This window comes from Entelurus aequoreus, linkage group LG16, assembly GCF_033978785.1.
Source record: "Entelurus aequoreus isolate RoL-2023_Sb linkage group LG16, RoL_Eaeq_v1.1, whole genome shotgun sequence".
Classification (NCBI taxonomy): Eukaryota; Metazoa; Chordata; class Actinopteri; order Syngnathiformes; family Syngnathidae; genus Entelurus; species Entelurus aequoreus.
The window spans coordinates 13,445,114-13,459,109 of NC_084746.1; the positions used below are offsets into that span (position 1 = coordinate 13,445,114).

At 39.0% G+C, this 13,996-nt stretch overlaps 1 protein-coding gene across 1 annotated transcript in view; it reads right to left on the reverse strand.

Moving 5' to 3' along the window:
• The window catches only part of LOC133630610 (solute carrier family 25 member 36-A-like), a 79,649-nt gene that overhangs the window by 30,117 nt on the left and 35,536 nt on the right, over nt 1-13,996 (reverse strand). Inside the window, exon 4 of the mRNA XM_062022197.1 lies at nt 12,394-12,494. Coding sequence (XP_061878181.1) covers nt 12,394-12,494 — 101 coding nt within the window. The remainder of the gene's footprint in view (nt 1-12,393; nt 12,495-13,996) is intronic.

The window sequence follows — 13,996 nt, forward strand, 5'->3', positions numbered from 1 at the left end:
AAACGTTTTCTGTAAGTCTTCACAAGGGTTTCACACACTGTTGCTGCTATTTTGGCCCATTCCTCCATGCAGATCTCCTCTAGAGCAGTGTTTTTCAACCACTGTGCCGCGGCACACTAGTGTGTCGTGAGACACAGTCTGGTGTGCTGTGGGAGATTATGTAATTTCACCTATTTGGGTTAAAAATATTTTATGCAAACCAGTAATTATAATCTGCAAATAAAGTGCCGTCGTTGAGTGTCGGTGCTGTCTAGAGCTCGGCAGAGTAACAGTGTAATACTCTTCCATATCAGTAGGTGGCTGCAGGTAGCTAATTGCTTTGTAAACGTCGTATCTAATGCTTAATTTAAACCAAAAATAAACAAAAGGCAAGTGCCCCTAAAAAAAGGCATTGAAGTTTAAGGATGGCTATGGAAAACAAAACTAAAACTGAACTGGCCGCAGAGTAAACAAAAACAGAATGCTGGACGACAGCAAAGACTTACAGCGTGTGGAGCAGACGGCGTCCACAAAGTGCATCCGTACACGACAAGACAAAGAAGGATAGCGTCTGCACAACTGAAATAGTCTTGATTGCTAAAACAAAGCAGGTGCGGGGAATAGCGCTCCAAGGAAGACATGACACTGCGACAGGAATATACCAAATAACAGGAAAAGCCACCAAAATAAGAGCGCAAGACACAGGAAAACACCAAAAACGTCCAAATAAGTCACGGCGTGATGTGACAGGTTGTGACACTTATTTTGAGACAAGAGCTATAGTGATGCATGGTTGGTTATGGTTTGAATTCATATCCAACAATTGCGACAACGACTTTTTACTGTCACTATCAACTACCGAGTTTACATTTTTAATGTTTTCTGCTGGTGGTGTGCCTCCGCATTTTTTCAATGAACAAAAATGCGCCTTGGCTCCAAAAAGGTTGAAAAAACACTGCTCTATATATTATATACAAATATAATATATCAGTATATATTATATACCAGTGGTCCCCAACCACCGGGCCGCGGCGATTGGTACCGGGCCGCGCAAGAAATTTAAAAAAAACAAATAAATAAAAAATTAAAATTAAAAAAAAAAAAAAAAAATTTTTTTTTTTAAATTAAATCAACATAAAAAACACAATATATACATATTGTGTATGTGTATGTCAATATAGATCAATACAGTTTGCAGGTATACAGTCCGTAAGCACACATGATTGTATTTCTTTATGAAAAAAAAAATTAGAAAAAATGTTGTCCTGCTAATTTTGGCGGTCCTTGAACTCACCTTAGTTTGTTTACATGTAAAACTTTCACCAAATTTCTAGGACGTGTTTTATGCCACTTCTTTTTCTGTCTCATTTTGTCCACCAAACTTTTAACGTTGTGCATTAATGCACAAAGGTGAGTTTTGTTGATGTTATTGACTTGTGTGGAGTGCTAATCAGACATATTTGGTCACTGCATGACTGCAAGCTAATCGATGCTAACATGCTATTTAGGCTAGCTATATGTACATATTGCATCATTATGCCTCATCTGTAGCTATATTTGAGGTAATTTAGTTTCCTTTAAGTCATTTTAATTCAATTTATATCTCATATATCCCACTATCTGTATGTAATATGGCTTTTAATTTTTTGCGGCTCCAGACAGATTTGTTTTTGTATTTTTGGTCCAATATGGCTCTTTCAACATTTTGGGTTGCCGACCCCTGTACTATACTGTGCAATCTACTAATAAACGTCTCTCAATCATTTAATTATACGGCAACAGTCGCCTGGAGCTAGAGATCGACGTAGCTTTGTTTTTCCAACCAAGGAAACAAAGAAATGGAGCGTGGTGAAGAGTGCAAAGAAGAATTCAACGAATTAAAGAAACAAATGTCGCTATGTTAGTTTGCACCATGTCGAAGCAAAATGAGTAAATAACACCATCCAAAAATGTTCAAAAAACTTCTAAACGGAAAAATCGAGAAGCTGCCGATGGTGTGTTTGACAAAAAGCAGCTAGGAAAAGAAGTCTGTACATTATTATTACATTACTTCATAAAACTACTGTGGTTATTCGTTCTACATTTGCATTGTTTTATACAATATTTCTTATCTAAAAGCTAGTTTTTATTTTTAAAAGGGCATGTCACGTGTCAAAATTGTGCCGTTTTGGGGGGGGGGGGGGCCAAGCACAGATTAAATTGATTTGAATCCATTTCAGCGGGCGACAATTTTTTCCCAAGGTACAAGCTGTGTCACGGAATGATTTAAACTCGTTACTGTACATAGCGAATGAATGTAGACATGTGACTGCATGTTCTGCGTTAGGATGACCTAAAAAGCACATGACAGTTTCCAATAGCGTTTGACCTACTTCCCCAGTCTGCCAATATGGATTTGATTAAAAACAGGAAGTGGAATATGTTCGAGTGTTAAAAAAAAACAAAAAAAACAAATGGGAAGAACTGGGACTTCCTCGTGCAAAATCAAGGCCACAGCATGCCTTAGGAGCAACCTAAATTAGCAATGTTGCTTGACAGACATACCCAGAAAATTTATCCATTTCTAAATACGTTTAACATTTATAAGTGAGTTAAACAATGAGCTAGTTGTATTTCAAATAAAAGATGTTTGTGTTCTGGCTTAAGCTTTTACTGCGTTTGTACGTGTCAACCAGTGGCGGGCCGTGCGTTTCCCACCTAGGCCTTCAGTGATGTCTTACTTAGTCCGACTTCAATAAATACCTTCCAAAATACCATCATTTATGTCACCACAAGACCACGGCTGGAGAAATACTATACAGAAGCGGGCATTGAATCAACAATGTACTAAACAGGCTGTTTTTCGGCGCATTTAGAAATCAATAAACCCGCATTAAACATATCTTAGGTGGTACTGTCAAAATTCAAATAATTGTAAAAAAAAAAAAAACAATGTGAAAAAATAGAGAAATAAAATATTTGAACTCACAATTTGTAGAACCCATCCGACGCCGTATAAGCCAGTGGTGCCACTCGTAGTTGCTTGATTCGAGTAGAAGTCGCGGGCAAACCATTTCGCCGCCGGGACAGCTCAGTTAGCTTCCGGGGTCGGCCGACGTCGTCTCACAAGATCTACCGTATTTTTCGGAGTATAAGTCGCTCCGGAGTATAAATCGCACCGGCCGAAAATGCATAATAAAGAAGGAAAAAAACATATATAAGTCGCATTTCTGGGGGAAATTTATTTGATGAAAGCCAACACCAAGAATAGACATTTGAAAGGCAATTTAAAATAAATAAACAATAGTGAACAACAGGCTGAATACGTGTACGTTATATGAGGCATAAATAACCAACTGAGAACGTGCCTGGTATGTTAACGTAACATATTATGGTAAGTGTCATTCAAATAACTATAACATATAGAACATGCTATACGTTTACCAAACAATCTGTCACTCCTAATCGCTAAATCCCATGAAATCTTATACGTCTAGTCTCTTACGTGAATGAGCTAAATAATATTATTTGATATTTTACGCTAATGTGTTAATAATTTCACACATAAGTCGCTCCTGAGTATAAGTCGCATCCCCGGCCAAACTATGAAAAAAAACTGCGACTTATAGTCCGAAAAATATGGTAGTTTCTCTTTAAATATCCTTTTTTAACCCTTCTTTGTGGGTTAAAATTAGAGATGTCCAATAATGGCTTTTTTGCCGATATCGTCCAACTCTTAATTACAGATTCCGAGATGAACCGATACCTATATACAGTCGTGGAATTAACACATTATTATGCCTAATTTTGTTGTGATGCCCCGCTGGATGCATTAAACAGTGTAACAAGGTTTTTCTAAAATAAATCAACTCAAGTTATGGAAAAAAATGCCAACATGGCACTGCCATATTTATTATTGAAGTCACAAAATGCTTTTTTTTTTTAACATGCCTCAAAACAGCAGCTTGGAATTTGGGACATGCTCTCCCTGAGAGAGCATGAGGAGGTTGAGGTGGGCGGGGTTATGGGGTATATTGTAGCGTCCCGGAAGAGTTAGTGCTGCAAGGGGTTCTGGGTATTTGTTCTGTTGTGTTTATGTTGTGTTACGGTGCGGATGTTCTCCCGAAATGTGTTTGTCGTTCTTGTTCGGTGTGGCGCATATTTGTAACAGTGTTAAAGTTGTTTATACGGACACCCTCAGTGTGACCTGTTTGGCTGTTGACCAAGTATGCATTGCATTCACTTGCGTGTGTGAAAAGCCGTAGATATTATGTGATTGGGCCGGCACGCAAAGGCAGTGCCTTTAAGGTTTATTGGCGCTCTGTACTTCTCCCTACGTCCGTGTACACAGCGGCGTTTTAAAAAGTCATACATTTTACTTTTTGAAACAGATACCGATGATTTCCGATATCACATTTTAAAGCATTTATTGGCCGATATTATCGGACATCTCTAGTTAAAATTCTATTAAATTAACATTTCTCTGCTCAGGTGCCACTTCCTCCTTGTGCAAATCACAACTTGGAATTGTCACATTTTAACGTAAGGCTGCCTAGATGGGCTACTCCTGATCCGATTGGCTATCGCAACTGTCTATCCACTCCAATCCACTTTATTTGTATAGCACATTTAAACAACAGAAATGTTTCCAAAGTGCTGCACAACAATATCTATCAGTTGTATGTCCTCAGTTTGTTTACACTGCACAGCCGCCGCTAATGTTGATTCAGAAGGCCTCAGGCAGAATTCATGCAGCGCTGGCAACGAGCTGGCTGAATTCTAATAAAAGCTCTAACGAAAAAACAAGCAACACTGGAGACTAATATGACATGAAGACAATACGATTATATATTTATGTAAAGTAAATTCAAAATAAAATTAACTTTTATTAATTTATGACCAAGGTTTACAGTGTTTCCCATAAACTGCCAAGATACCTGTGGTGGTGGGGCGTGGCTATGGGCGTGGCCATCATGACATCCTCGAGTAATTTGCATAATTTACTAGAATGATATGATTTTCTCTAAAAAGGCTCAAAAAATGTATACTTACTAATTAATAATAACAGTTTTGTTTTAAAGGTCCATCCATCCATCCATCCATTTTACAATATAATTACAACACTTTAAGTACATATTTATATACAGATTTGAACAATAAGTTATTCACTGAAAAATATTTATTAATTGTGGTTCTTACAAAAAATATATCTTATAAAATATAAACGCTAAAATGTCTCTGCCCCTTTAATTAGTGCATACTAAATAATTTAACTTTAGCCTACTACTACAACCATATTATTTACCAGCAACATAAAGTGAAACAGAGGCAGAGGTGTCCTGCCACAGTCAGTAACAAATAAACAGAAGTGGTCAAATACAAACAAGGCAACAAGAGAAGTATCCTACACTTCTCTTTTGTAAAGTAAATCTGAACAGCCTATATGGGCATCTACATCAACTATATGATTTGCCTGACAAGCTGGACAGGACCAAAAAAACAACAAAACATAAAAACAAAAAAAAATAATATATTTTTATTTTATTTGTGGCGGACGTAATTCTTTTGTGGCGGGCGGGCCGCCACAAATAAATGAATGTGTGGGAAACACTGGTTTATGTTAGGCCAGCAGAGAAGGCCTTGCTGGCCCTGGCGGCACACCACTGGTGTCAACAATTATTTTGTGGCGAAGTTGGTAGAGTGGCCGTGCCAGCAATCGGAGGGTTGCTGGTTACTGGGGTTCAATCCCCACCTTCTACCATCCTAGTCACGTCCGTTGTGTCCTTGGGCAAGACACTTCACCCTTGCTCCTGATGGGTGCTGGTAGCGCCTTGCATGGCAGCTCCCTCCATCAGTGTGTGAATGTGTGTGTGAATGGGTGAATGTGGAAATACTGTCAAAGCGCTTTGAGTACCTTGAAGGTAGAAAAGCGCTATACAAGTATAACCCATTTATCATATATTTATTACCATTGAATATGAAATGTGAAAATAAAATGTATTTTTTAGGATGACGACAATTGCTGGCGAACACAGTGTTTTTCAACCTTTTTTGAGCCAAGTCACATTTTTTTAATAAAGAAAATACGGAGGCACACCACCAGCAGAAAACGTTAAAAAATTTAACACCACCATGTTGTCGTTCCGGTCTTGCGCTGTTATTTTGGTGGCCCTTCCTGTTTTGTTGGTGTTTTCCTGTAGCACCTTCACACCTTCCTTTTGAGTGTTATTTCCTGACCTGCTTTCTATTGGCAAACAAGACCGTTTCAGTTGTGCGGACGCTTTCCGTCTTTGTGGGGACATTGTTGATTGTCATGTCATGTTTGGATGTACTTTGTGGATGCCGTCTCTGCTCCGCCCGCTGAAAGTCTTTGCTGTCGTCCAGCTTTTTTTTTTTTAACAACAAACATACATCTATAATTCACACAAAAGTCAATGCACTTTCAAAAGTAAAAAAATACCATTTTAAATTATTAATGGAATATACCCTTCAAAGGATTTTTTGAAACTTAAATTTAACATGGAGGTTGTTATATATGTGGAGCTGTAGAGCAGTGTTTTTCAACCTATTTTTTTAAAGCCAAGGCACATTTTTTTTCATTAAAAAAATACGAAGCCACACCACCAGCAGAAAAGCTTAAAAAATGAAACTCCACCAGGTTGTCGTGCTTTATTTTGAGTTTGTTGTTGTTTTCCCGTGTGTAGTGTTTTAGTTCCTGTCTTGCGCTGTTATTTTGGTGGCCCTTCCTGTTTTGTTGGTGTTTTCCTGTAGCAGCTTCACGCCTTCCTTTTGAGTGCTATTGCCTGACCTGCTTTCTATTGTCAAACAAGACTATTTCAGTTGTGTGGACGCTTTCCATCTTTGTGGGGACAGTGTTGATTGTCATGTCATGTACGGATGTACTTTGTGGACGCCATCTCTGCTCCGCACGCTGTAAGTCTTTGCTGTCGTCCAGCATTCAGTTCTTGTTTACATTGGAGCCAGTTCAGTTTTACTTTCGTTTTGCATAGCCATCCCTATGCTTCATTGCCTTTTCCTTTCCGTTTTGTTCATTTTTGGCTTAAGCGTTACATACCTTTTTACCTGCACGCCGTCTCCTGCTGTACTCTGCATATCGGGATCACGACAAACCATCCTCGACGCGTTCCGACTTCTACAAAGCTATGAACTACCTGCTGCCACCTACTGAAATGGAGTTTTACATGGTTACCCTGCCGAGCTCTATACAGCACAGACACTAGACAACGGCACATTATTTGCAGATGATAATTATTGATTTGCAAATCATATTTTTTTGACCAATTAGGTGAAGTTACACCAGACAATATCTCAAGGCACACTAGTGTGCCGCGGCACAGTGGTTGAAAAACACTGGGCTAACATAACCTTTGACACATTCAGGTTTGCGTGATTTGAGTATAAAAATAGCACTGTACTGTCTGGAAACTAGTCCGTAATAAATAATAAATACCTTCAATGACATAAAGTGGTGATGGATGATGACCAAAGACAAAATGAAGAATCAATTATTTAAAGTTCTGGAGCAGTGACAAGGTTAGCATTTCTTTTGTTCACCATTACTGGTGGTAGACTAAAGCAACAAAACAAAATACAAACCAGTTAATCAATGCGATTAACATTACAAATAATAACCAAGGCTTACTAATTATAATTTAAATCACCATCATACCAGTGTAATGAAATGAGGTGCTACCTGACGTGTCCGCCCGAGTGCCAGGGGCCCCTGTTGACCACTGGGGGCCGTGCTCTCTCCTCTATACACACGGAGCAAAGAAGGGGGCCCAGACCACACTGTTTAAGTAACAACTGGGATGTTAAACCATTTAGAGTCCTCTTAAGAGGCCTCCAATTGAAAAAAAATAAAAACTTAAAGGGGGTGGGGGAGGGTAAAAAATAAGGTAGGACATGGTGGTACAATGGGGCGGAAAAAAATATAAAAAGCACAACCTAAACTTTGAGGACCTTGTGGTGTTTACTTGGCTGGAAATACAGACTGCGTATTAGTGTAGCGGTTAGTAATGGCACCATGCAGAGTTGCAGCAGATCCAAACGTGGCCTTATAAGCCACCAAATACTTGTTTGACATCACTAAATCTGCTTAAAACTAATGTTTGCAGACCAGTGAAATATAGCAGTGGTACAGTGGAACCTCAAAATAAAAACATGCCTCGGCAGCATATCTCGCATGACTTTAAGGGGCACTGCACTTTTTGGGGGAATTTCGCCTACCATTCACAATCGTTATGAGAGACAAAATGGCAAAATATTTTTTTGTTTTTGCATTCTAATTCATAATAATCATAATAATGTTACCTCTAAATCACTTTAAAAATGCATTTAAAAACAGTCAACAATACTTAATTTACGTTCTGTAACCTGTATTATAACTAGGAACATTGTTATTGTAAGAGCAAACACTGAGGAACTCTTTTTCTAGCTACAGCAAGAGGTGAGTTAGCGTTTAGGTCAGCAACCGAATTGCTTTTGAGTTTGTAATACACGACACTGTGATAGAACACCAATCTGTACCGAGTGAAAAACATGGACAATCATATTACAGTATCTGTAAAGTACTATTTCATGTTTTTTACGGTTTATTTGGGGGAAGCACTCCATTTATGTCGGCCTAGTTTGGCTCCAAAGTTCCACATTTACACCGTGCCTAAGTCAAGTTAAAGTTAAAGTACCAATGATTGTCACACACACACGAGGTGTAAGGCTGCAGCTAACGATTATTTTTCTATCGATTAATCTATAGATTATTTTTTCGATTAATCGGTTAATCTATAGATTATTTTTTCGATTAATCTATAGATTATTTTTCCTTTTACCGATTATTTTTTTGATTCAAAATGAAGATAAAAAAAATAAATGTAGGCCCGTTTTTTCAAAAGGCATGGCTTTACAAAAAAAAAGAAGTATGGCCACTCAGTCAACATTGACAACAACATGACTAAATATTCTGTAACAATGTAAACATTTAAAACTTTTAACATTTAACAAAATTAAAAGTAGCTTATTTGCTTTTTAATGTGCAAATATAAAAGTCAACATCCAGTGCAAATCTTAATATTCTGCAATAGTATAAGCATTTCAAAAGTAAGTTGCTTATTTTGCTTTAAAATGTGCAAAACTAAAGATAAACATCCAATACAAAAAAGTGTAAAACGAAATATTCTGTAACAACAGTGTAAACATTTTAACAAAAGTGAAAGTATTGCTTATTTGCTAAAATGTGCAAAAATAAAGATAAACATCCAATACAAAAAAGTGCCAATCTAAATATTCTGGAGCACTGTAAACATTAAGTATTGCTTTTAAAATGTGCAAAAAAAACATCCAGTCCAACACAGTACACAATAACCAATTCTACTCATTCCAGTGAGTGACTAACAGTTGTAATGAAGAAAGGTTAGCATGTCTACTTGCTTTGGTTCTTTTCTTATTTACAATATTCCCAGCAGCTGAAAATAGGCGCTCAGAAGGGGTCGATGTGGCTGGAACTGAGAGGTAATTAGCCTTCACCTCAAGCCAGGACTGCGAGTGAGCTGAGCTGCAGTTTAAGTTTCTAGAAGGTCAACGGGCTCATAGTGATGTTACTAGTAGTTGACTGGGAGGTGTTTATTATCATTCAGTCCGCTGCCTGATGCTCACCTGCTAAACACCTATTTGCTCCACGCTGAAGCGCTGACTACATGCGCTCTGAATACGCACTGCTGATTGGCTGATAATGCTTCGTGTGTACCAATCAGATGGTTGTATGGGTGGAACAATGCTTTGTGTGTACCAATCAGATGGTTGTGTGGGTGGGACAATGCTGCGTGTGTACCAATCAGATGGTTGTGTGGTTGGGACAATGCTGCGTGCTGAGACAGAGGCAGACGGAGCAAAGCAGCTTGTTAAGACTTTAGCTTTAGCTTAGAACTCGTTCGGTACACCCCCGTACCGAACCGAAAGCCCCGTACCGAAACGGTTCAATACAAAACACGTACCGTTACACCCCTAGCAGATACAAATGACACATTCATGTTTTTGTGTAATGATGACAACGTATGCTCGCGCGGACGATTGACTAGTTGATGGTTTTCTTTTCAAATGTTCGTTCATAGCCGTTGTGCTGCTATGATAGGCCATTTCCGCTCGACACAGTGTGCATACAACAACTTTATTAGGCCGTTTATTGAAATACTCCCACACTTTTGACCACTTTTGGCATACTTTTCCCCCCTCGCTCGCACCGCTCGCATCGTCTTCTTTGATCGTCTGCTTTGCGCTTCGCCATGACGGTAGTGTGACGTCATTATGCGACGCGTCGACGCACAAAAACGGCGTCGACGTATTTACGTAACCGATGACGTCGACTACGTCGACGCGTCGTTTCAGCCTTAACGAGGTGTGGCGAAATTATTCTCTGCATTTGACCCATCACCCTTGATCACCCTCAGGGAGGTGAGGGGAGCAGTGAGCAGCAGCGGTGGCCGCGCCCGGGAATCATTTTTGGTGATTTAACCCCCAATTCCAACCCTTGATGCTGAGTGCCAAGCAGGGAGGTAATGGCTCCCATTTTTATAGTCTCTGGTATGACTCGGCCGGGGTTTGAACTCACGACCTACCCATCTCAGGGCGGACACTCTAACCACTAGGCCACTGACAACCTCATTGTTTTACAGACCATCTTCAAGCCAATTTCTGACCGTCTCTCCTCAGAGTGCGCCGTTTTGTGGTTTGCGTGCCAAAGTCCTCCTTCGACCGAGTCTTCTATCCCGTCAGCCACGTTGTAGTTATTAGCGCCTCTGAATCGAGTCTACTGATGGATATAAATTAGAACTAGGGATGACGTTCGAAAACCGGTTCTCCCGATTGTTCGATAAGAAAAGAACCGATTCCATGGATTCGAATCCTTTTTGAGAAACGGCCACTAGAGTAAAGAAAAAGATTTGGTTCTTTATTCGAATCCCTGGGAACGAATCCCGTGTCACAGGAAATGTCCTGTGGCACGTCACAGGAAATGACGTAGCTCAGTCATTCGGCGGCAGATACAGAAGCAGCAACAATAGTGCCGGTGAGTAACTAACGTTAACTGTTGACGGTTCATTTCCATATCTGCTCACTTGTAGCCTTTAGGCTAAAATAACGTTACTTCTTATGTCAACCAGGACTGCGGTAATGTTAGCTAGACTAACATAGCCTAAGCATAGTCAGTGGCTAATGGTAACGTTAACGTTAGCCTTTTTGGGGGTAGTAAAAAAAAATAAAAAAAAAATAAAAAAATGTTTTGTCGTAGAGAAATACAATCATGTGTGCTTACGGACTGTATCCCGGCAGACTGTATTGATTTATATTGATATATAATGTATATATTGTGTTTTTTATGTTGATTTAATTTTTAAAAAATGTAAATTTTTTTTTCTTTTTTTTTTCTAGGTGGTTGGGGACCACTGGTCTAAACGATACCGTTTGATCAGCTGCTCGTCATCAAACAAAGCCAGGACATCCTTCCGCTCCCTGAACGTTCGCGCACGTCTCTCTCGCCTCAGTGCAACTCCTAACCACTTAGGACACCTCGGAAGGTCTCTTAAATATCGTGGAGAGTAGGAGTGATCCTTAGACTTAAGAAAGTTGATAAATAGCTTTTATTCTTAAGTTTGAGAGTAGGACTAAATTCCGCAAATTCTCAGGACTTAAGTGTAAAATGGCACCCTAAGACGCTTGATAAATACGGCCCCTGACCCGTCTTCAGCAAGCCTTCATTTTCAAACAAAGGGTGTGGACTTTTATCAAATTACCTTTGTACTGTTTTACTGTACAGAGCTTAACTTCTTTTTACACTTGTATGAATTGTTTAAAAATGACAGTCTGACTTTGGAACATTTGATTTTTTTACAGATTTTTTTTTTTCAATATTAAGAATTAGATGTTGACAATCTTTAAGGTTCCACTGTACTTTGTGTCATTGTTGCTCCTGTTAAGCTGTTTTTTGTTGACCTTTTATTTCTTTTCAACATGGTTTGAATTGCTTAAAGAAAGGTACCATGGTCTTTACAGTGAAGCATTTGTCACCACAACAACTCAGTTTGATCCCGAGAGTCTTAAATTGTGCTTTCTGATACACCGCCCTTTTGAAATACTGCATTTGTGTGCATGACAAGCTAAGGTGTAGCCACTAACTTTTATCTTTAGCATATTTGGAATGTTATGAGGATGTACATTTGTGAGAGGAAGAATGGGGGAGGGGTAATATTCATTTGTGATGACAACTGATGAAATATGTGCTATAATATCTGATGAATACTGAGGGAGTCACTCTGTAATACTGTGGGCTTTCTGTCTACATAACCCATCATAGTCCAGACAGACAGACAAACAGACAGACAGACTGACAGACAGAAGGGAGGGGGTGGGAGCCTTGGTTACCTGCCATCCCAGCAGACACCATGTGCACCTGGGTGGAGTCCGCCTCCAGCACGCCATTCAGCTTCTCCTTGGCCGTTGAATAGGCAGCAAAGTAGATTGCCCTATGGTAAATAAGCACAGATGGATTAGATCACCAGCAATAAAATGAACAAACAGATTCTCAAACTGTGGTACAAGTACCACTAGTGGTACGCAGCAGTGTTTCCCACACATTCATTTATTTGTGGCAGCCCGCCACGAAAGAATTACGTCCACCACAAATTTAAAAAATTTAAAAATTTTAAAAAAAAGTTTTAGTTTTTTGTCCTGTCCAGCTTTTCAGGCAAATCATATAGTTGATGTAGATGCCCATATAGGCTGTTCAGATTTACTTTACAAAAGAGAAGTGTAGGATACTTCCCTTGTTGCCTTATTTGTATTTGACCACTACTGTTTTCTGTTTATTTGTTACTGACTGTGGCAGGACACCTCTGCCTCCGTTTCACTTTATGTTGCTGGTAAATAATATGGTTGTAGTAGTAGGCTAAAGTTAAATTATTTAGTATGCACTAATTAAAGGGGCAGAGCTTTAAGAGACATTTTAGCTTTTATATTTTATAAGATATATTTTTTGTAAGAACCACAATTAATAAATATATTTCAGTGAATAACTTATTGTTCAAATCTGTATATAAATATGTACATAAAGTGTTGTAATTATATTATAAAATGGATGGATGTATGGATGGATGGATGTTTAAAACAAAACTGTTATTATTAATTAGTAAGTATACATTTTTTGAGCCTTTTTAGAGAAAATCATATCATTGTAGTAAATTATGCAAATTACTCGATGATGTCATGGTGACCACGCCCATAGCCACGCCCCCACCGCCACAGGTATCTTGGCAGTTTATGGGAAACACTGCGCAGGCTCTATCTAGTGGTACGCCAAATAATCACAATTACTTTTATTTGATTAACGTAAATTCCGGACTATAAGCCTCTACTTTTTTCTTACACTTCCTACTCCGTACACCGCAAGCAAACACCCTGAAAATATGCGTTACTGTTGGTGCTACGGCGCCATCTTTTGGATGGGTTCTTTCATTTAGTGCTTTCAACCGGAAGTACAAGTGCCGTTCCGTCTTCTAGCCATCCATAGCGTTCCTACATGTATGGATTCTTCATTCATCTCTCCAAGCAACGTTTTTACGTTTTACAATATAACTAAAACAATTCTTACTTACTAAACCGTCCCATGTGTGATGTCTGTAGAAGTGTTTTCATGCATATTTGCACGTGCTATCGCATGCGATCAAGCGAGCGTCGTTAGCATTAGCTAACATGCTAACACGTTTACGAGTGTCTGTGTTAGTATTATTAACTTACAATGGCTTTCAGTTTCACAAATTCCTGAGTAAATTCACCAAAACGTCACCGCGGAGTTATTGAGTCTGTTTAGCTGACTGGAGAGCGAGCTTCCGCAGCTAATGTGTCCATGACGATGACTTCTGTTTTGTTTGATCATCCGTTTTACTGACACCGTTTAGAAACAATTAAGGTATGTAAAAAAAAAAAAAAAAAAGTACCACTAATAGTCACAGACACACTATGTGTGGTG